The following is a 22,041-nucleotide window of genomic DNA, read 5'->3' as shown; positions in this document are numbered from 1 at the left end:
GAAATAAAAGGGAATGTCACCAACACACTCTGTACTGTCTGTTCCCCAGATTGCCAGCCATGGGGCAGTGCCACCCCTCTCCTTGCACACCTCTGTCCATTCCTGCCTCACTGGCAGGCACCAGCCCAGGGCAGGGGGCTGTCAGCACCCACGTTGGCCCAGGACAAGTCAGGCTGCACCCACGTGATGGTTCCTGCACGTGGAGCTGCTGCTGGGAACGGCGATGGTGCACTGGGGGGGCCCGAGGCCAGAGACCGTGGCAAGGCACGTGCTGGTGGAGGCTCACTCGGCCAGGCTCGGGGTGTGAGGGATGCCGGATGGTGGGGAAGATGTTTTCCACATGAGAGCAGCTTTGCGCCCTGAAATTTCCACTGGCCAAGCCACGAGCATCCGGGAACGGCAGCCGAGACGGCTCCCAGCTGGCAGCGCTGCCGGATGGTGCAGGGGCAGGCAGCCACCACCACGGGGTCATGACCAGCTCCACTGCTGCCGAGCTGGGGGACAGCCAGGGGACACAGGGCAGCCACATGAGCTCTTCAGCGACCAAAACCATGCAAACTGCTGGCAGTGGTGGCAGAAAAGCATCATCCGCATCCTCGCCTCCTGTGAAAGGCTCCAAAACCTCAGAGTCTGCAGAGCTACAGGGTGGGAGCACTGGTACACACAGGGCTGTTTTTCAGGTGCTGAGGGATGATGCAAAGCAGAGGAGGCAAAGGCAGGTCCCAGCCGCCAGCCTCCGCCCGGGGGCAGGGCAGGAAGCCCCCAGCCCGCCACGGCCGGCAGCGTGGCCACATCACAGCCCCGTGTGGGGCCGGGAACACGGCCCTGCCCATGCTCTGACAAGGGCCCTGCTGTTCAGGGCTGCAGCTGCTCCGCGGAAGTAAACAGGGTCCCTGCCAGCACATTCCTGCCTGCCGTCCTGCCCGATCCCTCCTGCCTGCACATCCCCCACAACCGCTGGGGACACCCAGCACCTGGGAGGGGTGGACATCCCCACAGCGGTGCAGACCACGCGCAGCTGTCCCCGGCACGCACACCGTCCTCCGAAGGGAGGTGGAAGGGAACGGGGAGCCACCACCCAGGCAAGCAAATAAAATAAATGGCATTTATTAGCAAAATAGAGGACAGAAACTCTCACTCACAAGGCCCTGCCAGGTGGCCAGGGCCGCCCCGCACAGGCCCCCATGCTCTCTGCTGAGCTCTGTGCATCCTGCTGTTGCTCCTGCTGTGGCTGGTAGCCTTGGGGGTTCTGCCCTGCGCAGGGTGGGCAGAGCTGTCTGACAGCAACAGCATCCCCACAGCACCAACCAGCCCGCATGCTGCTCAGCCCTTTCGGTGAAGCAGCCCAGTGCTTTTGGACGCAGTGCAGAATCCGTCCCAGCTCTGAGACGCAGAGTGCTCTGCCCGCCCACAGAGAGGAATGTGGGCTGAAAGTGCAGCCTCCTGGCTCAGTCCCGGCCCTCCCAGGCATCCTCCCGCTGCTTGTTCTCCAGGCGCTTCCTCTCTGCAGAGACAAGAGGGTCAATGCCACATCCCTATCATCCCACCTCCCTGTGGAGGTGGCTGGGGTCCACCCTGGTGCAGCCCCCTCCCACCCACCCTGTGAGAAGGAGTATGCATGAAGAAAGCCCTGCCATACTGCAGCCCCTCCAGGCATCTAAAACTCACCCTGAGCTTCTTGCAGCTTCCTCCGCTCAGCGTCTCGCTGGGCTGGTGTCTGGTTGCTCCGTACCCCGAGGGCACCAATCACCAGCCGCCTGGCCAGGACAGCTGATGTTTCAGGGCGCTCCTTGGCCGGCTGCAGGTATTCTGTGAAGATGGGGGACATCAGTGGGGCATTCTGGGAGGGACAGGGCAGCGGGCACAGCTGTGGAGCCGTGCTGGCTGCCCCACCCCTCCCCAATTATGAGGATGATATTGCAGCACAGTCACGAAGGCACAAGCTGGCACAGGGCAGCACCACTCACCAGCATATGCCCTGGCTTTGGCTTTAGAGGCACGGGTGCCCTGGGAGAGTGGGCGCGTCTTCACCATCAGGTGCTTGGTGCTGAGGGCATCGCGTGCTGCAGGAAGAGAGCAGCATGTCCACGTGCAGGGCCAGCCCCATGCCCAGGATCTGGCTGCAGGAGAGGGATGCCTCCTCTCTGCCCATCCCCAGCTGAACCAGGAGCAGTACCTGTTATGGGGCTGGAGAAGATGCCCAGGGCGTGCGTATCATCCACCCACTTAATATCAAAGCCTTTTTTCCTGCCAAAGAAAGGGAAGCTCAGCAAGGCATCGGCACCTGATGGGCAGCCGTCTGGAGCAGAGCACAGGCAGGGAACCCCAGCACTGGGGACAGAGTGCTGGCAGACTCACTGATAGCTGCAGAAGACACGCATCAGGTCCTCAGTGCGGAAATCCGAGGGGAAATCGTAGATCTCGATGACGTGGGGCAGCTCATCATCGCTGATGTCTGGCGCAGCAGGTTCAGCCCCATAGTAGTTGAAGCGGGGTGACTGCTGGCTCTCCTGGTGCTTCACACCCCCTGAGAGCTGCAGCAGCAGGACAGGCACAGCACTGAGCAACCCATGCCCACCTGCCCCACAGCAGTTCCCAATCCATAGCAAGTGCTCCCCAGAAACTTGCTCAGACCCCAGCCCAGCATCACAGATGGATTCATGGCATTGAGAATTAGGAGTTATCAGCCAGGGTTCTCACACCATGCACTTGCTTTTCCCATTACCAGCAGCCCTTCATTTGCCACGCTCTGCATCCCCATCATGGACATGGTGGGAATGGCAGGGGTGGAACAGCATGTACACCTCTGAGCATATCACTCCTTCCACAGTGATGTGATGACCTGAAATACGTTTGGGGAAGAACAAGGAGCAGGACAGTAACGTCAGAAGGAAATGATGTCTCTCTGCCACATGGAAGCACCAGGCTCAGCGCGCCCTGACTGCAGCACATGCACCAAAGCAGCCCATCAGCACCCCGGATGCCAAGATGAAAAAGACTGAGGAGCACGGAGGAGCAAGTTCTGCTGGTTAACCACCTGTGCACCTAAAAATTTATGCTTTGTTTCTCATTTGAATTTGTCTGACTTCACTTTCCAGCCGGCAGTTCTTGTTCTGCCTCTGCTGGATTAAAGAACCCTCAGTCCCTGGTCCCCTCCCTGTCACAGCACTTACTAATGTTAATCAAGTCCCTTCTCAATCTTCTTCTTGATAAAATGGGTTGTGCACCTTTAATACCTCACAGCGGGGCACTTTCTCCAGCCCTAAGAGATGATGGCTGCAGAGCTTTTCTACCTTGCACATTTTTCAACCTTTATTTCAAAACACAGGCAGCAGCCTCCCACTGCCACAACACAGGGGTGCAGCCAGCCCCTATTTCCCTCTGTCTCACAGCATTGCCAGGGCAAGCTGGTCACCCCGCACCACCTTCTGCCCAGTGGGCCACCCTGCATCACTTGCTGAACCCTTGCTTTCCAAACCACGCCGTGCCAGTGGCCAAGGGGACTCACTGCCCTGCTTCAGCTGAGACACCAGGGCAGGTGCAGTCCAAAACCACTGACAGCTGCCCTGTTCCCCCAGAGCGTGGGGCTGGCACGATGCCAGGAAATGGGTACATAACTCAGGCGGGTTCTCACCCTGATCCCCTAAGCGATCATAGCAGAGCACACCACGGCTGCAAGGTTAGAGTCCATAAATCCCAGCCAGCTCAGTCGATAAAAAGTGCTCATTCCGACAATTTTATGGGGAAGATGGATTCACGGCAGGTGAGGGGGTGCTGCCATAGCGGCTGGATGCCAGCGGAGGGTAGAGCTGAGTTATGGAGCTCACGGGACAGGCCAGCACTGCCAGCAGAGCCGCCTGCCCTGCCATCACCCCCGTGCAGGGCGGCACACTCAGGCACCCTGTGCCTGCTCGGGGGAGGCAAGGGAGTCATTCCCAGGCAGGATAAAGCCCTGCGGTGCTGCTTGAGGGAGCAGAGCACTCAGGTAGTGCCAGGCACTGGGAAGATGATTAGAGAGCAGGAGCACAGAGTGCTGGAGCGGTCCTTGACCTTCACAAATCACCAACTGTGGCGGGGCAGGAAGGACAGGAGCCGTCTGGCAGCAGGGCTCAGCCACACAGCAGGCACGGCTCAACAGGTCCCCCGGCACTGCCAGCCCCAGCACACAGTGTGCCAGCAGCTCCCCAGCCACGGGGCAGGGCAGGGATGGGAGCCATGGTAGAGTCCCCAGCCCTGGCAGGCATCCTGGGGACGGTTCGCTGATGGATGGACAGACAGATGACCGGGAAAATGAAGCCCGTCCATCACATCTCACTGCTCTCTAAAGACACACTCCTGCCAGAGCAGGTCAGAGGGGTCCGTGGCTGCTCACTTATACCACAGCCCTGGGCACGCACGCTCCGCAGACCCTGCCGTGCCGCACCGCCTGATGGAGAGTCCACAGAGCCTGCAAGGAAATGGTCACAGTGCTTAATTACTCTGTGTTCAAACTGATTTCTACTCTGAATTTGTCTGGTTTCAGCTTCCAGCCAATGGTGCTCACTGTGGTGTTTTTTTCCTGCTAGATTGAAGAGCCGTCCACTATCAGAAATCTCTCCTCCACAGAACGTCATAAATCTTGCTCTCTGCCAGCTATCTGCATTGCATAAGGATTTGGATACGGGGAAGACGTTACTAATTTTCTTGGTTTTTTTGTTAATTAACAACAGCTCCATCTTCCCGAGAGCCTGCACCCTCCCCAAGCAGCTACCTCCACCTGCCAAGAGTTCAGAGGGCTCAGGAAGCACGAGGCTCCACACGGGAATCTGCAGGGGACAAAGATGGCAATTTTTGATAAATCCCTATTTCTTTTTCACCCATTTTGGGAAGCTTTTTCAGGGTTTGAGCTCCCTGAAGAGCTCAAACTTGTCTCAGAGCTTGTGCATGGGGGAGCCAATACGGATACTCCTTGGAGTGAGAGCCTGTACTGCACAGCACAACCTTGCCCACAGCACCCTATGGCTGCACCATAACAGGGATCCTCCCTGACCTTCCTCCCCCGAGGACAAAGCCATGCCCATGGCAGCAGCCCACAGAAAGCCAATGCCACCTGCACCAGCTGCCTCAGAGCAGCAGTGCTGTCCTCCTAGCACCAGCACTCACCACAACCTCCCATCTGGAGTGGCTGAAGGGAGCACAGCCAGGCAAGGATGGGGATACCCAACGCCCTTCCACATCCCCCCAAACACGAGCCCTGTGTGTCCCACCCACCGTCTCAGCACCATGCCAGGCTCCGAGAGGACACATCAGCACAAGCATGGCCTTGCAGACAAGGCAGGATCCACGTCCCCCAGTAAGTGTGCTCTTGAGTCAATCTCATCCCTTCACTGACACTGTTAGGAAGGCACCACCCACCACTTCACACCCTGATTCCAGCGGGGGTAGACAGACGCTGGATGTAACCATATTAACACTGTTTGTTTCTTCAGGTACATTTATGTCATTTGGAAAATTACCAGTTTGACACTACTGATTTAAAATGCAATAAGGGATATCCAGCCTTGCTGCAGGAGCTGAGCTTTCCTCATGAACAGCAGCAGAACGGTGAGGGCCCTGGCACTAAGCAGCCAACTGTAGTAAATTCAGCAGCATGTGTGCAGGAGGGAATGGCAATGAGCCACAGCTGATTAAGAAGCCATAGTTTCGAGGAAACATCCTGCTGCTGTTTCAATGGGAGCCCATACATCTCAGCCCATTTCTTTATCACCAGCCCTGGTTTCACAAGGGTGCAGTCGCAGTTTACGGCACTTCAGCAGTTTTACTGGGTGCCCTTTATGTACTACAGAGAGACGATCACCCCAGCCTTCACCAGCAACGCGGGATAGGATGGGACAGACGGGGAAAGGTGGAGATCCCAAGTGTTTTGGCACCACAGGGGAAGGCTGGCTCACAGCCAGCTAGGCTGACTATGCCCTGGGTGCAGCCCGCCCACCCCATGCACTCACCCCAGAGAACACAGGAAAAGACAACCCCCACATCCCAGTGGGAACCAGTCCCCATCCCTGCAAATCCCCACAAACACTGGCTTGCAGGAAGTACCTCCTCCAGCAGGCGTGGGTCCAGGCAGTCCCCATCATCGTTGAACAGCACATCCCAGCTCTCCTCGGCACCCGGGCTGGTCTGGCTCAGGGTTTCAGCACTGGCACTGCTCTGTCCTTCCTTTGGAGAGCTGCTGTGGAGACCTTTCTCTTCCTTCTCAGCCTCCTGGTGCTTCTGCAGCGAGCCCATATCCTCATCTGGCCTTGCCAGCTCCTTGGCCCAGGATGCAGGCGAGATCCCCTCCATGCCATGGCACAGCAGCTCTAGGGGCAGTGGGGGCTCACAGCTTTCCAGAGGTGCTCCGTCCCACGGGCTGCTCTCAGCCCCAGCACTGCCATCTCTGCAGGCAGAGGCAGAAGTGCTGCCCGCTTTCTCTACAGCAGACACCAGGTCACCCTCCCCACCGGGATCCCCAGCACCAGCAGTGCTCTCCTCCATCACAGGCAGGAGCTGGGATGGGCTGCCCATGCCCTGCCGTGGAGTGCTGCCCCCTGGGAGTACTGGCACACCGCCCACGCTACCCCCCAACAACACAGGTTCACAGCTGGCTCCTGGTGCACACAAGGTGCTCTCCCCAGGAAGCTCAGCCCTTCCTCCCCACGTCTCCTCTTCCTTCAGTAACCCAGTGGCACAACCCTTGCTCTGCTCTGCCAGGAGAGACCTGTCTTCCTCCCTCTCCTCCTCCCAGGTTTTCAGACCCACCAACTGGGGCACCCTGTCATGGTTGCCCACCCCTTCTGACTCCAGGACAGCCTCTCCCAGGCCTTGGGAGAGGTTCCCAGCTGGATCTGGGGTGCTGTCCCCCAAGTGCTCCAACACGTCACTCAGACCTGTCTGACAAACCAGTGCTGGGCTAGCAGCAGGTGTTGGGCTAGTGGGGTCATCCCCAGGCTCGGGGGTAGCCTTCACAGCCCCAGTCTGGGCACTCGGTGGGGATGGAGGGTCAGGCTCAGTCCTTATCATCCTGTGGCCGTGGCTGAGCTCTCCGGGTCCTTCATGAGATGCTTTATCCTGCCTGTCCCAGGGCTGAGCAACAGCTGGATCTGGGCATGGCCCACACATGCTGGGTGATGCCTCCAGGCTTTCCAGTGCAATGGGGCAGCTGCCTCCCATCCTATGGCTGTGCCTGGCAGAGGCTGTCCGCAGCTCCTTTGGGCCGGAATCCACCTTGTTCTCCCTCCTTGCTGCTCTGCCTGCCTGCGTTCTGGCACGGGGGCTTGGCCTCTGCCCCTCGCCGCTGCCCCAGCCAGCATCCTGCACCAGGCAGTGGTTCTCGGGCTCCCGGCGGTGCCCCACCCGTGCATCGCCTGCCGCCTTTGCCTCTCTCTCCCGCCGCGCTTTGGGCACGTAGAGGGCCATGTCAGGCTTCCTGCGGCGCGTCCGGCTGCCCTCCGCCTCCTGCTGCATGGTGCCACCGCTACCTGCAAGGAGAGCACAGCGTCACTGTCCCGCCCACAGCCCAACAGCCCCAGAGCCAAGTGCACAGTGGGCAGCCCCTGCCCAGGTCACTGAGTCGGCGTCCCAGCACCCATCCCTGCTCCCTCAGCAGCTGGCACAGTGATGGATTGTGGAGCCCCAACGCTGCCCCGCAGTAGCGTATCTGCAGACGGGGTTTGGGGCCCGGAGCACCCCACAGCCCTACAGCCTTTGGTGGGGCATATCCAGCTCGGGGGAAGCAGGGAAATCCCAACAGAATCACTGAGGCACCAGACCCATTCCAGCAGCTGCTACCTGGGACCCTCCACCCCAAGGGAGCAGGGTCTGCAGCTGAAGTAGAACACCAACACCATGCACTACTCAGGCATCAAAAGCCACAGAGAAGCCTGAGGCAGCCACAGAACAACAGAAAGCAAACCCCAGCGCAGGGATACCCTGGCGCGGGACCATGGCATGCTGCAGCCCCGCTCACCTGCTGCCCCATCCAGACAGAGATTTATTTTTCATCATCTTTGGCAGAAGCAGGCATGCCGCAAGCGGCCAGGCCCCCCTGCCCCTATAAATATGCATCAGACAGGGTTTATGGAGACGGATGGTGCAGGGGGCTACACTGTGGTTGAGGGGAAGGCAGAGCGGGGCTGGGCTGGGGCCCCATGATTAATCACTGCCCACTCCGTTTAGGGGGATTCATCACAGGCCGCTGTCAGGTAAATCACTGGAAAAACACCTCTTCAGTAATTAATGTGAAGTGACGGATGGACAGCCCCTGGGCCCATTAATCTGGACCATCAGCGCCGACCAAGATTATGAATGTCAGGATGCATAAACTGCCGGCAGATCAATAGGGCCAGGAACCCATCCAAGGCTCTCATTTCCGAGGCACCTCCGGTACATTAGCCTCCCCTCCACACAGCCCCTGACCGAGGCGCGAATGCTCCCCGTGGCCCCTCACCAACAGCCAGCAGCGGTGCCAGGAAGGCGAGGGGAGGCCAACCACTGGCTGCAAAGTGGCTGGGGCTGCCCATGCCACGTGGCATCATCCCCTCTTCGTGATGGATGGACAGGCCGTTGCCTTGGCATGATGGATGAGTCTCTCGTGGCTCTCTGGAAACCACTGGAAAAGCCCAGCAGGGCAGCACCCCCAGCATGACCGCGGCGCCTGTGCCTGCACCTCATGCTGCAAAGGTGGGCAGGAACACAACACGCAGGCACGGGCACTGTGGTGATGCTGAGCACCATCCCAGGGCTGCCCCAATCATTTTTCTGTCTCCACAGCTCTTGTCATTTTTTTCCCCCTCTTTGATACACTAATTTTACTGGCAGAACGATCCCCTTTATCTTTATCGACCACAAGAAAGGAATGTATCCTACAAACCTTCCAAGGACTGGATTAGTAATTTTTCAACACTGAGGCATTATACATTTTCTCACCAAGTGGCAGCCCAAGTGCCAGAGGGGAGGGGGCACTGGAAGCCCCCCTGGCACCACCATTTCCAACCACACAGGGCTTCCAACTGCACTGAAACATGTTCTGCTAAAGGACTTTTCCCAGCCAAGCCCAGAGTCCCAGCCCATGGCTCATCACTGAATGTCTTGTGGGGGTCAGTGATCTCCCCGGGCTCTGCTTTCTGAGAATTTCCAGCATGGAGAGCAACCAGAAGCAGCATTGTTCCATGCACATCCCATGTCACCTCCAAGAGCCTTTGCGCACAGGATTTATGGGCTCCTCAAAAGCTTGCCATTCACCTTGCCTCACCCTCCAAAGCAGATGGTGCAGCATTAGCTGGACGGCTGGTGCTGGGAGCATCCTCTCCCTGCACAGCTTTGCCCTCTGCCTGCCACACACTGCTGGGGAAGAGCTCCTTCCTGCAGCCTAGGAAGAAGCACAGCAAGGTGGCAGATGACCCACACTGGCAGCGATGCTGCAGGACTTTGTTTTTTCCCCACAGGGCAGCACAGCTCCTGCCCCCAGGCTATTACACACTTCATCGATGCCACAGCCACGGGTCAGCACCGACTGATTTCATGCTCCGGGAGGCAGAGCAATGGCCCTGGCTTTGGGTCTCATTCACACTACGCTAGGCAGGGCAATCCTGCCACTTCCAGAGTCTGGGACCAAGCTTGCCCCGCAAAGACAGGCAGCGATGGGCAGTGCATCCCCAGAAAGGCCCATGCTGCCCCAGATGCTGTCCTGTTTTATGGAGCTGCCTGGCAAAACAACTCAGCACTGTGGCACCAAGCAGGGAAAGGCCATGGCACCATGGTAAAAGCGGTGATGGGATCACTGCCCAGCTGTCTGGCATGTAAAGCCCACCAGCCCAGCACAACATAGCCTGGCATGGCCAGAAGGATACTGGATCATCAGCCAGAGCTCCCTGAAGACACAGGCTCCCCCTGCACTGTTCCCAGGAACATGCTGCTCATGGGGAGCTTGTGCTCATGGTATGTGTTTGTGAAGTCGCAGCGAGCTGCCCCGTCATGTGCCAGCCTGTGTTTCTCCTCTAGTGAACATCTGCAGCACACATGGGCAGCGTTTTCTCCCTGATTTCTCTCCCTGTCCTGTCCAGGGAAGGACCCCACAAACAAGAGCAAGCCAGCCACAGTCCTGCTCAGGGAACCTGGGAACAGACAGGGATGCTGGGCTGTGGTGCTCATGTGGAACATGCCAGTTCCTGGAGAAGTCTCAGTGCCATGCAGCACCCTCTCAGCAGGCTGCTGCATTTCCTGGCAGGGAGCTGTATTTTTAGCCTTCGAGGTTTCTAATTCCACTCAATCCATATTCCCATCGATAGAGTAGATAACCTTAAAGCCTTAAAAGTGAACAGGGATGGCAATACTGGGGGACCAGGAGCCTTGGGGGACCTCACGCAGCCTTGGCATGCAGCTCGCACACCACAATGTCACTCTTTACAGCCTGCAGCAGATTGGGCTCTTTGAAGGGGAAAAAATTAACCACAATAACAAGATTAATAAAAAGGCAGGTACAAGGAGATTCTAAACAGCTCCACTGGGGAACCTGCCACTCGAAGGACTCATCTCATGCCAGGCACGTGCCATGGCACACTTACCAGCTGCACAACACCAGCCCCTGGCAGCCCAGGCAAGGATTGTCAGAGGTTTTGGCTACCCTGCACCTCTCCTGCTCTCAGCAGAGCTCCAGCCCAGGCCACCTGGCTCAACAGCAGGCGGCAGGGCCAGGGAAGGACCTGGATACCTGGTGGAGACAGACAGAGCAAAGGCAAGAACACAGAGCCACTGGTAGGAGGCAAAGCAAAGCATTCAAGGCGCAAAGAGCTGCATTCCATCCAACTTCTGCCTGCAGCCCCGAGGGCTTTAAGACGTCCCTGTGCCTTGCTGCCAGGAGAAAGACGCTCTCCAGTAGACACAGCAAACGCTGGCTATGTGAGGGGCTGGCAAAAGCGTCAAAGGCACTGAGAGAGATTTCAATCGTGCCTTTCACTTGCAATACTCTTAGGAGACACCTGGAATAGATGCTCTTAGGAGATACCTGGAACAAGAGAAGGGGAACATTCCAGACAGGAAAATGATTTGTAAGTCAATAGTGTCCCCTCACAGCTGCAGGGGGGCAGGGGGGGAGGGAAGGGACAACAAACCAGCATAAGGAGTTAACAGCCAGAATGCTAAGGGGAATACAAAGGACTTCACAAATATACCCAGGCAGAATCAGCACAAAAGTGAAAAGGTCTATTAATAAACAAGGAGGGAGAGAAAATTAATGATGGCTCAAAAATAAAGATGACTCAAAAGGGAAAAATCACTGTTTTTAAACAGAAAAATGCAAATGAGGCAAAGGCCTTGCAAAAACAGCTGCAGGGAAAGCGAAAACAGCATGTCCACACAGACACAGTCACCTGGCCAGCCTGGCCAGTGCGGAGACGAACCTATTAACCCGCTGACACACAGTGCCGAGAAGAAACCAGAACCCCAGTGATGGGTAGAGCAAACAAGGCACTGATTTTCTGTGCAAGAAAGGACAACAAAACCAGAGCTGAGAACAGGATAAACCCTGTTCCTATCCCTAGCACAGAACAAAACTGGCAGGTAAAGGAGCCTGCACACCCAACACAATGAATGGTGGGTGGACATTGGCTTGCCCAGAGGAGTTATTTCAGAAGAATCACTGGGTAAAGCTTTTTGATAAGGCAAGCAAGAGCCAACTCAGCTGAACTTCAGGGTCTCATTTTACACCATCTCTCCAACTTTTACTTGAATAGTGAATTGTCATTAAATTTGCAGATGATACTGAGCAGCGAGCTGTTGCAAACACCATCCAGAGTAGAGACACCATTCAAAGGATCCAAGAAATGTAAGCAGGAAACAAAGCAAGACCCAGCCTGGGAAAATGAAGGTAAAATAACCCAAAGTAGCTACTCATGGAGCAACAGCAGCCTGAACAGCAAGGCCCAGAGCCCTACAATGCACTTACACCAGAAAGCAAGTGACTGGAGTGACCACCCCAAAATGTGCAAGAGGCAGATCTGGTCACCAGCATCATGCCATGGGCCACTCTAGGGCTGTGACAGCCCCACAGCAGGCAGCACACAGAACCTCGCAGGTGGTGTGAACAGACGAGGATGCCAGGGGCCCGCAGGCAGGCACGAAAAAGAGTGCCCAGCACCTGTGAGCACCAGGTGCCACGGCATGGCACACTGGCGCACCGAGCACCCAGGGACCCGTGAAACTCCCCGGCACTCAAGGGCTGACACATCGTCCTGCGACTCTGTACAGTGGGGGGAATTATGGGGTCTGCAACGTGCCATGTTATCCCGGGGGTTGCCTGCCGGCGGACTGGGGGAGGTGGGCCTTCAGGTGGGGATCAGGACTGGGACAGGGCGTGGGGAGCAGGGCTGGGGAACAGGGATGGGACAGGGGGTAAGGATCAGGGCTGGGACACCAGGGAGGGGGAGAGCGGGGCAGCACCGGGAGCGAGCAGGGTGCGCAGCCCGGGCCGCCGTGCCCCGGTACCGAGCGCCCCGCCGGGCCGGGCCGGGCCGTGCCGGGCCGTGCCGGGCCGTGCCGGGCCGTGCCGGGCCGCGCCGCCCGCCAGGCCCCGCCGTTACCAGTGGCCGCGCCGGGTCCCCCGTCGCTCCGCGCCGCCGCTTCCGCCGCGCCGAGCCCGCCCCGCCGTGGGGAGCGCCGGGACCTGTAGTGCGGCCCCGGCATCCGCCCCGCCCCGCCCCGGCCGCCGCTCCTCCCCCGCGGCCGCGGGCACACGGGCCGGGGCCGCCACGGCGCGCCGTCCCTCTCCGGCACCGCCCGGCAGCCGCAGGCGATGGTGGCGGACAGAGGGAGAGCGACCCTCGTTCCCGCCCGCGGGTGGCCCCGCGTGGGGCTGCCGTAGGTCTCCCGTTACCCTTCAGTGTCACACGCCGGGCGGGAGCCGTGGTGCTCGCTGTGACGGGGCGGGCAGACATGGGGACACCGGGCTACAAAGGCTTTGGGCAAGCTGGTGCGGCCGCCCTAATTAGTTTGGCTGATGGGCAGCGGGTCTCTGCCCGCTCCCCGCCCCAGGACCTGCTTCCGATGCGATTTCCAACCTGCTGTCTCCCAGCCAGCCCCATGGTGTGGTACCGGAGAAAAGGTGACCCGGGGAAGAGGAATGTCCCATGGCGTGCACGCTGCTTGCCCGTGCAGGGACCGGGGCAGCCGACAGCCAGAGCGGCTTCTGCAGCTCCCCCTAGACTCTGAAGCTGCCGAGGGACAGGGGACCGGTCACGGGCCGCCCTGGCAAGGTGCCACTGAGGCGTCGCATGGGGCATCCGTGAATGGGCCTGTGCCAAGCATCTTGCCCCTTGTTAGGCGCAGTTTCGAGGCTGGGATCGCTGATGCCTGAGGTCTGGGATACCCCGAAGTACTCAGACCTTCCTGGCTGCCCAGTGTGGGTCGCAGAACAGCCCCAGGGGCTCAGACTAGGATAGGTACACTCATCCCAACTCAGACAGGTGCCCCTGTGCAGGACAAGGAAAGCTCACACCAGGCAGGCCCACGCGGCATCCCCTGGGGAGCAACCCCTATGCCAGCCTCATGTGGCACTCAGGGGACCATGTTCCCTCTCACAGGTAATCGATGGCAGCAGATCCTGATCGCTTTCATTATTATTATTTTCTTATGCATGTGCGCACAGGAGATTTATCGCCAGCTATGGAGGCAAAATCAATTATTCATGTTATAAATTAGAAAATGATTTATGTTTGTGGGAGGCCAAGCAGTGTGGAGCCCCTGGCCACGTGGGAGCTGGGTTTGTCTGGGAATGGCACCAGACAGCCCCTGCCAGCACTTACCCGGTTTCTCCATCCCTTCTGTTCCCTGGGTGCCCTACCCTGGGATGCCCCCATCCTGTCACAGCCCCAGGGTGACCCAAGGATGGTGATTGGCAGGCAGCATCCAGCCTCTCCCACTCTGTAAATCCAGGTGTTGTGGACAGAGCCCGAAGAAGGCTGGGAACTGCCGTGGCCTGGTCACCCTGGCCAGTGCAACAGAATGATGCTCCACAGCAGTTTCCATGACAGCAGTAACACAGTCCAAGGGCTGCAAGGTGTGGGCTGCAGAAGTACCCCCTTCTTTTTGTCCACTGGAAACATGATCTCATGTCCTCTCCAGCCTCAGCCACTGTGTCTGTGCTGCTCCTTCCCTCAAAGGTCACGGTGGTACCCTCCAGACTGCCACCCGTGGGAACAGAGACCCATCACACTGCTAACACCCCCATTCTCCCCAGGAAAGGGCAGATGGGTCAGGGCATCCCACCTGAACCAGTCCCTCAGGTCAGGTACCCCAGAATGGTACTGTAGGGTTTGGCTTGACCATGGCTCAGCTTCTTCTGGGCTGGAGTGTCCTGGGGTGTCCTGGGACTCTTCCCAGGCATGGAGATCCCACGCCCTAAAGGCTGACTCTAGTTCTGCACAGAGCAGGGTGGCACTGAGCTCCCACTGCTCCCAGTTTTGGGACAGGGGGTCAACTGTTGCTGCCTGGTCTGCCTCCAGTGCAGCCATGCCCCAGGCACTCAGCTCAGTGCTGGTGGGAGCTGCAGTATCTCATGGCTCTGCATTAGTGGTCCCAGTACCTCGGTCCAAAATCCCCCTGCCCATGTCGTGTACCCAAGGGAGCGCATGCTGGGAGCCATCCAGCCACTCTCTGCTGATAGCTGGGATTGTTCTCACTTCTGAAGAGTGTTGATCTAAAGCTGCCATGTCTGTGCCTCCCGGGGGACAGCAGAGCAAGCCGGGAGTTGCTGCCTGGCTCTCCTTTGTCTGTTCATCTGCAGCTGCATCAGCTGGGGCCATGGGGAGGCACAGGCTGAAAGGAGCAGTGTGGGAGAGAAAGGAGCTGTTGGCAGTCCCAGATCTGGCACTGATCTCGAGTGAGCTGTGCATCCAGTCCCTGTTTGCACAGCATCCTGCACTGGCTTGAGCCCTGGCCCTTGGGATGGGAAGGAAGGACTGCATGGGGTGACCTCAGCTCTCCCTCACCAGCCTTTTCTCTGTGAGCCCTGGAGCCTCCTCACAGCCACCAGAGAGCCTGTCAACTCCTATGACTCCCAGGGCTCTCACGGAGCTGAGAACTTGCTGGTTCAACATACTCATGGGGGTGTCAGAGGGGACAGGGGTTTTGGCTGCTCCTCCCTGGCTCCTTGCCAGGGTTTGAGCAGGAGGAACATGGATGACCAGGCATGGTCCAGGGATGGGGAACCACCTTGTCCACAACCAAGGCTGTTGCACCCAGCAGACTGTCAGACTCCAGCCAGTCCTGGGGGCCCTCTGGGACCGCACATGGGTGCAGAGGGTTCCCTGGCTGCTCTGCTCTGGTCCTAAAAGACCCAGACAACCCAAGGAGTTCAGAGGACTGCCACCTGGAACCCCACCAAGCTGTGGACAAACAGGAAATGAATGAACCACATTCTGGGGCTGAGCATTGCCTCAAGCACCTTGCTGCACCCTGGTCCCAGAGAGCACAGGGCCGGCCCGTGCTTGTGTGAGCATCCCACTGATTTATTGCTGCGGAGCAAATGCTTACAGAGTGCTTTTGGCAGAGAAAAGCTCTAGGGAACTGCAAGGGGTGTGCAGGAACAACAGGGGAATTGCCTGTCAGCTCCATTGTGCCAGAGGCACCCAGAGTGCTCACAGTCCTGGGTCTCTCTCCTGTGCCTGGCCAGGGAACACACTCAGCCTGTGGGGAGGGGACTGCAGAGAGCTTGGGGCTGGGGTGGATTAGATCTGCTTTGCATTATTGCACCAAACACCTGGGGACTCGGCGGCTCGTGACAGTGCTGTATAATGCAGGGAAGCAGGCGGTGGTGCGGGCAGACACCGGTGCTGCCAGCGGCTGGCGGGCAGGGAAGCGGTACGGCCCTAGGAGTGCGGGCTGGCTGTGGAGGGGGGAGCCAGGTTCTCTTGCTCCTTGTTCTCCTGCACATCGACAATGAATAGGCACAGAAGGCAGTGCTTGTGCTGCAGGAATCAATACCGCTCCGAGAGCGGCCTGGGTGCTCCTCCCTGCGCTCCCGCGGGAGCCATCCCCCAGTGTCTCTCCCACAGCTATCGCTGTAGGCTCCTTCCCGCTGTTGCCTTGCTTCCAGCACTCTGAGCAGGACTGTGCAGCGGCAGGGAGAGACAGCCCCGGGGCTGGGGAGCTTGCTAACCTGGATAGCCTGGCTCCTTTTGGAGATCGGGGGAATATGAAGGAGAAACCTCTTGTGAGGGATCCAGCTTTTATGTCGACTCGAATTGGCTCCTTTTGGCACTGTCACAGCCTGCTCTGTCATGGCCCGTTCTGCCACAGTCCCTAGAAGGTATCAGGGTGCCGTGGCTGACTCTAGTAGGCACAGATGCTGCCAGGAGGTGATTTCTGCCCAGCAGACTGTGTTCAGAGATGTTGCAACCTGAAGCAACTCCCAATCTCACCCAGCGCTGGCTGTGGCAGTGCTGCTGCATCCAGTGCCAGCCCTGCCCCATGGGAAGGAACTCCACTGCTTTTGATAAACTTTAATTGATTCATCAATGGGATCCACTTGGAGCTGATAAATCTTTCAGGAGCCCTGGCAGAGGAGGCTGAGCTGTGCAGGCTGGGCATTCCCCTGCCTCCTTGCAGCTGCATGGCTTCTCTGAAGCAGCTGGCTGCCCCAAGTGTGTCCTGCCAGCCCCATGTGTCCTGCCAGCCCCAGCTGGCTGCCAGCAGCACCCCAGGTTCCCCTGCAGCCTGTTTGCTCTTTCCCAGACAGGGATGCTGCCTGGGAGGGCTGTAGCACAGTCCGATGCCTTCACCCTGCTGAGCTTGGCCAGGGAGCCCCATCCCAGTGCTGCTGGGGAGGGACATCATTGCCCTTGGCTGGGAAGAGGTGATGGTTCCTGGCTCCATTGCAGCACCAGCCAGGTCCTTCCTCTGTCCTCCTGTCACCTCTCCTGGCATGGGACAGGGCAGTCCCCGGGCTGGGCACTGGTGTTGGTACATCTCCATACCAGACATGGCTCTGGGATCCCAGGGGGACAAGTCCAGCTCGTCCCATAGGGCCACGTCCTGCAGGGGGGTGGTGGAATGCTCTCACTCCCCCACCCTGTGTCCCAGCAGGTAAGAGGGAAAGCAGGGACAGGGACTGCGAGGCAGGAGGTAAGCACAGGCGGATCCGGTTACAGGCAGCACGGGGCAGAGAGATAGGCAGAGAACAGCAATGCAGCAAAAAGGGCTTTTAGTGATAATAAATAATTAACATTTCTAATGATGTCCCGGCGACAGGAAGAGTCCAAGCGAGGACCCGGGGGCACTGTGCACGGTGACAGGAGAGGCTGGGGACCGCGCAGGGTCCAGGGAGGCTGTGCAAAGACAGGGGGCTAGGCTGTGAGAGAGCTGCAGGGCTGGGGGTCCCAGGGCAGGCGCTGGGCACCCCCGGAGCCCCCCTGGGTGAGCAGTGTCTGGAGTTCAGCATTCACACCCTGCTTCTGCCAAGGGTGCAGGAAACCTGTGAGAAAGAGGACTGGAAGACTAGATTAAACAAATTTTGGGGTCAATCTGACCTCTGTGATGGTAATGCCTTCCCAGGGTTCACCTGAGAGGGACTCCTGCTGGCAGGAGAAGAGAACTGGGGAAGGGCGCTGGGAGGCAAAAGCTCAAGGGAGCCGCTGGGAGGAGTGACAGTCGCCAGGTCACTGCCAGCCGCGGCACGAAGGGACCCCCACGCTGAGAGGTGTCCAGGGGACACGGGAGCAGTGTGGTGGTCTGGGGTGCAGGACCAGAGAGAGAGGAGGTCTGTGGGCAAGACAGGAAATCAGACACTGCGGGACAATGACAGGGAGGGGACAGCAGGGAGAAGAGGGATGAAGCGAGCAGCCATCTGAGCGTGGGCGTCCATCACTGTGAGCCACAGCACAATGGGCATGCAGAATGGGAGAGGCAAAAGCGATCCTTGGAGGAACCAGGAAGGCATTTCTGCCAGGACTGGGCACTTGCTTACATCCCTGCATGGGCTTCAGGGGACCTGCCTGTGCTGGAATCAGCCTGGAAGAGGCTCAGAGGTGTCATGGGGCTGCCAAGGGAGGCAGAGCCCGGGAGACCCGTGAAGGGAGGACAGCGACTCATGCCCAGCACAGCGCAGGCTGTGGGGAAACGGAGTGCTCACTATAAATACATCAGCAGGGTGAACGCCAGAGAGGAGGAGAGCTATTTCAGCTAAAAGACAACATTAGCACAGGAACAACTGGGGATAAATTATCCATGAATACATTTACGGTGGAAATTAGACCCTCGGAGCAGGGATGTCCCAGCACAGCCCCTCCAGAGAAAAAAGCAGTGCCAGGCAAGAGCCAGGCTCGGCTTGGCAGCTGAGGGATCCCGCAGTGTGTTGTGGTGGCAGCATGTGCCCTCTGCTTGTGTCAAAAAGCAGCAGGGGTACCTGATGGGGGGTATGCATGTGTGAGTGCAGGTGTGTGTGTGCATGGTCTGCATGCACATCTGGGTGGCACGCTGAGTGCTCACACGAGCAGATGGGGTGGCTGCACACAGACTGTTGTGTATGTGTGTGTAGGTGCTTGTGAGTGTGCTGGCAGTGTGCGTGTGTGTGTGCTGTGCACCCGCCAGGCTGTGCACCAGTGTCTGGCCCTCATAATGCTCTAGAAAGGAGAATAACGGCTCCAGTGAAGTATCCTGGAGGTTACTGCCTTCAGTCAGCATTCCTGTGCTCACCTGCACCCTGTTTGTATTGCACCAGCTGGAATTTGCTGGAGAGGACATTTGCTGGATGGGTGCTCTATGAATCCAGCTGATCCTGGGTGGATTCCTGTCGTGCTCCCAGATCGGTACTGTCCCTGCAAGAGCCATGGGGGTCATCTGGCACTGCCACCACACAGGCTTGCTCTGCTTGGCAGTACCAGTTAACGGCCCTGTGCCACCCCTCTGCCCATTGCAATGCAAGCAAGGGGCAGACTTCTCCCCAGCATCCTGCTGCCTTCTCCCCAGAGAGAGGCTAGGGTGGCAGATGAGCCACCAGGCAGAGGGTCACCAAGCGTCAGGGCTGCTAGCTTTCAGAGGGTCCCCATTCCCTGGGAGCTGGGTTGGCATGGATGGGGCCCCAGGAGCAAAGACCAGAGCAAACTGGGACATCTTAGTCCTGGGGATGGGAAAGGGCAGTCCCAGATGTGCAAAGAGGTGGCTGGTGCTCATGCTGCCCCCAGCTCAGCAGAAGAGCCTCCCCCGCCTTCGTGCAGCCCTCAGTGGAGCGCAGCATCTCCCTTCCCCCCGCAGCGTGTCTGGCTGCTGCTCGCTCTAATTTCCTGTGCATTGTCCCCATCACCGCGCCACCATTCCCTGCACATCCCACCCCCTCCGTGCACCACACTGCCAGGCTCCCTATGCCCCAACGCCTGCGCCCTACCTTACTGCCCTGCAAATGTCCCTGCGAATGTTCTCATGCATCCCAGCTCATCTCACTGATGCTCTGTGCTTCCCTCTGTAGCTCCTTGCACAGAGCTGTGTCCCACCCCAAGGTGTTTGCCCCACTATGTCCCCCACGCAGCTGCAACCAGAGGGGTGGGATGGAGACATCTAGGCCAGCACAGAGCCCAGGGACTGATGCAAGGCTGTGCCTTACGGCCATGGCAGTTGTTGTGCCAAGGTGCCTGCTGGCTGCTGTTCTCCCCCCAAAAAATATCCTAGCCAGCAAGGTGGCAGCATCCATGGGAAGGGTGCTGAGAAGCTCCAGCAGCAGGTATTGGGGAACACCTTGCAGTCCCATGAGTGGAAAATCACCCCACTGGGTGCTGGTGGCAGTGGCTGGGGGCTGCAGCGTGCAAGGCCCTCTCGGCACGTGTGTCCTGCTGGCACACAGCACGTGTGTGCTCACGGGGAGCCGTGGGGTGAGCACACCCCTGTGGACACGGTGCGTGCACCTGCGGAGCCGTGCGTGCATGTACAGCCCTACATGCCCAGCTGTGCCCATCATGCAAACACCGATGCACACGCACGGCTCTACGGCTGCACGTGCACGCTGTGCTGGCAGGCCGGCAGCCCTGCCTGCGTGTGCATGTGCTCAGGGCCAGAGCCAAGCCCCACTGTGCTGTGCTGGCACGCTGGGTATAGAGCCCCAGGGAGCCAGTGTGCCCAGTGCCATTCACAGTCTTGGCATGCTCGAGCTGGCTTCCTGCCGGCACGTGTGTGTTCTGTACCTGCCAGTCATGGGGAGGGCATTGGGAGCCGGCTTGCAGTTTGTACAAATAATTATCCAGGTGGTTACCAAACCTGGGATGAGCAAGCAGCTCGGCAGCACGGGTGCTCACCCTGAGTGCACACGCACTCGTGCAAGGTTGCAGCCAGGCACTGGGGCTGTGGACACCGGAAGGCAGAGCACACGCACAGCGCTGGGGTGTGCAGGGGCACACGAGTGCAGCATTGCGCATGTGTGGCAGTCACACTGACATCCCAGTCTGGTGGGTTTGCTTGGCATCGTGGCTTACCATGGCAAATGCAGAGAGCAGGTGTGGTTCCTGCCCCATGGCAGTACCCCATAGAAGGTTCCCTGTGCCTGGATACCAACATCCTGGCTGTGAGAACCCTGCAGCAGGCAGCCACGCAGCAAGCCTGGTGCTCAGCCAGGCACCTCTCAAGAGGGAGTCATCAGAAATGAAATAAAGGGATATTTGATGGCCGTATGGAAGCACCTTTGTGGGAAACAATCAGTGTGACTGGAGAGCTCTGAAATCCAGCAGGGAGAGAAGGACCAGGAGCAACAGGCAGAAGCTGTAGCCAGACATGTTCAATGAGAAATAAGGGCTTTAGCAGAGGAGGTGATTAGCCACTTGAAGCAGCCCAAATGGCACGAGTTTCTGTAGTTCCTGCTGTCTTCCAGCATGCCTCTCCTGCTGTCTCTCACAGTGGCCTCAGCCCCAGACTCCATGCTGGGGCATCTGTGAACGTGCTACGCTGGGGTGACCTGGTAGCCTTGTGCCCTGTCAGTGCTATCCCAGTCCTTGCCACAGCCACTTTGTGCTTCCAGAGTCACACTGAGAGCTCTGTGCCCAACCCTTCAGGAGAACATGTTGGGGAAGGCTGGCTTGCATAAATGTGATCCTGCCTCAGGCATCCACGGGCTACAAGATTTTGGGCAAGTCAGTGCCTTGCATGACCTAAAATGGGGCCTTTCTTGGAGCTCAGGCTGGCTGCCAGGGCACAGCCACTGCTGGGGTCCCTGCAGAGAGAGGTGGTGACCTGCACAGTGATGGCACAGGCAGGTGCTGACCCCTCTGGGAGTGGCTGAGTGTTAGATTCATAGAACAATAGAATGGCTTGGGATGGAAGGGACTTCAAAGATCATCTAGTTCCAATCCCCTTGCCATGGGCAGGGATGCTGCCTACTAGACCATGTAACCCATGGCCCCATCTAGCCTGGCCTTGAACACTGAGGGATGGGGCACCCAAAACTTCTCTGAACAACCTGTTCCTGTGCCTCATCATTGTCACTGTGAATAATTTCCTTCTAACATCTAATCCAAATCTCCTCTCTTTTAGTTTAAAACTGTTCTCCCTTGCCCTTACAATGAAATAGTGTTGCACCAGGGGGGTGCCCAGCTCCGTTCTCTTTCCTCCTCCTGTGCCCGACCCCCGCCGCCCCCAGGCCGGGTCAGGTCCCTGGCTCTGCTCGGTCCATCACGCCGGCTGCCCTTACAGGAGTTGGGGAGCCGTATCCAGCCATGTCCCGACTTCTCCCCATCCAGCACCCCCGGAGTGACCGCAGCGAGCGGGGAGACACTCCCGGCGGCGGCTCCGGCGTCCCGGGACACCCCCCTCCTCCCGGAGCCCCGCACCGCTGGCGGGCCCGGTGCCCGGGGCGATGCTCCCCGGTGCCCCCCCGCAGCACCGCGGGGCCGGACCTGGCGGCGGGCGGCCCCACCCCGCGCTCCCCATTGGCAGCGGCGCCCCCCGCCCCGCTCGCCGCCGCCGCCGCCGCCCCTTCTTAAGGCGCCGCGCGGCCGGACCGGCCCCGTCGGGAGCCGGGAGAGGCGCTGCCGGAGGCGGGAGGCGCGGCGG

The 22,041-nt window shown here is 58.8% G+C and overlaps 1 protein-coding gene across 2 annotated transcripts; it reads right to left on the bottom strand.

The window, feature by feature from the left end:
- Window positions 1–1,091: 1,091 nt before the first annotated feature.
- R3HCC1L (R3H domain and coiled-coil containing 1 like) lies at window positions 1,092–12,638 on the bottom strand. Of its 2 annotated transcripts, none has more exons than XM_039554275.1 (7): window positions 12,597–12,638; window positions 6,079–7,499; window positions 2,359–2,534; window positions 2,177–2,247; window positions 1,968–2,063; window positions 1,669–1,809; window positions 1,092–1,504 (listed from the first exon to the last, which is right to left on the bottom strand). In XM_039554275.1, the coding sequence occupies exons 2-7, from the start codon at window positions 7,483–7,485 to the stop codon at window positions 1,449–1,451; spliced, it is 1,947 nt and encodes a 648-aa protein (XP_039410209.1). In that variant the 5' UTR covers window positions 7,486–7,499; window positions 12,597–12,638; the 3' UTR covers window positions 1,092–1,448. The 2 variants fall into 2 exon arrangements, with proteins under 2 accessions (XP_039410209.1, XP_039410210.1); XM_039554276.1 differs by lacking the exon at window positions 12,597–12,638 and adding an exon at window positions 10,584–12,507.
- Between the last annotated feature and the right edge of the window lie 9,403 nt (window positions 12,639–22,041).

Source organism: Corvus cornix, chromosome 6 (assembly GCF_000738735.6).
Source record: "Corvus cornix cornix isolate S_Up_H32 chromosome 6, ASM73873v5, whole genome shotgun sequence".
NCBI classification, from domain to species: Eukaryota; Metazoa; Chordata; class Aves; order Passeriformes; family Corvidae; genus Corvus; species Corvus cornix.
The sequence above is the reverse complement of the archived record's forward strand: the minus strand, read 5'-3'. Positions and strand labels throughout refer to the sequence as shown.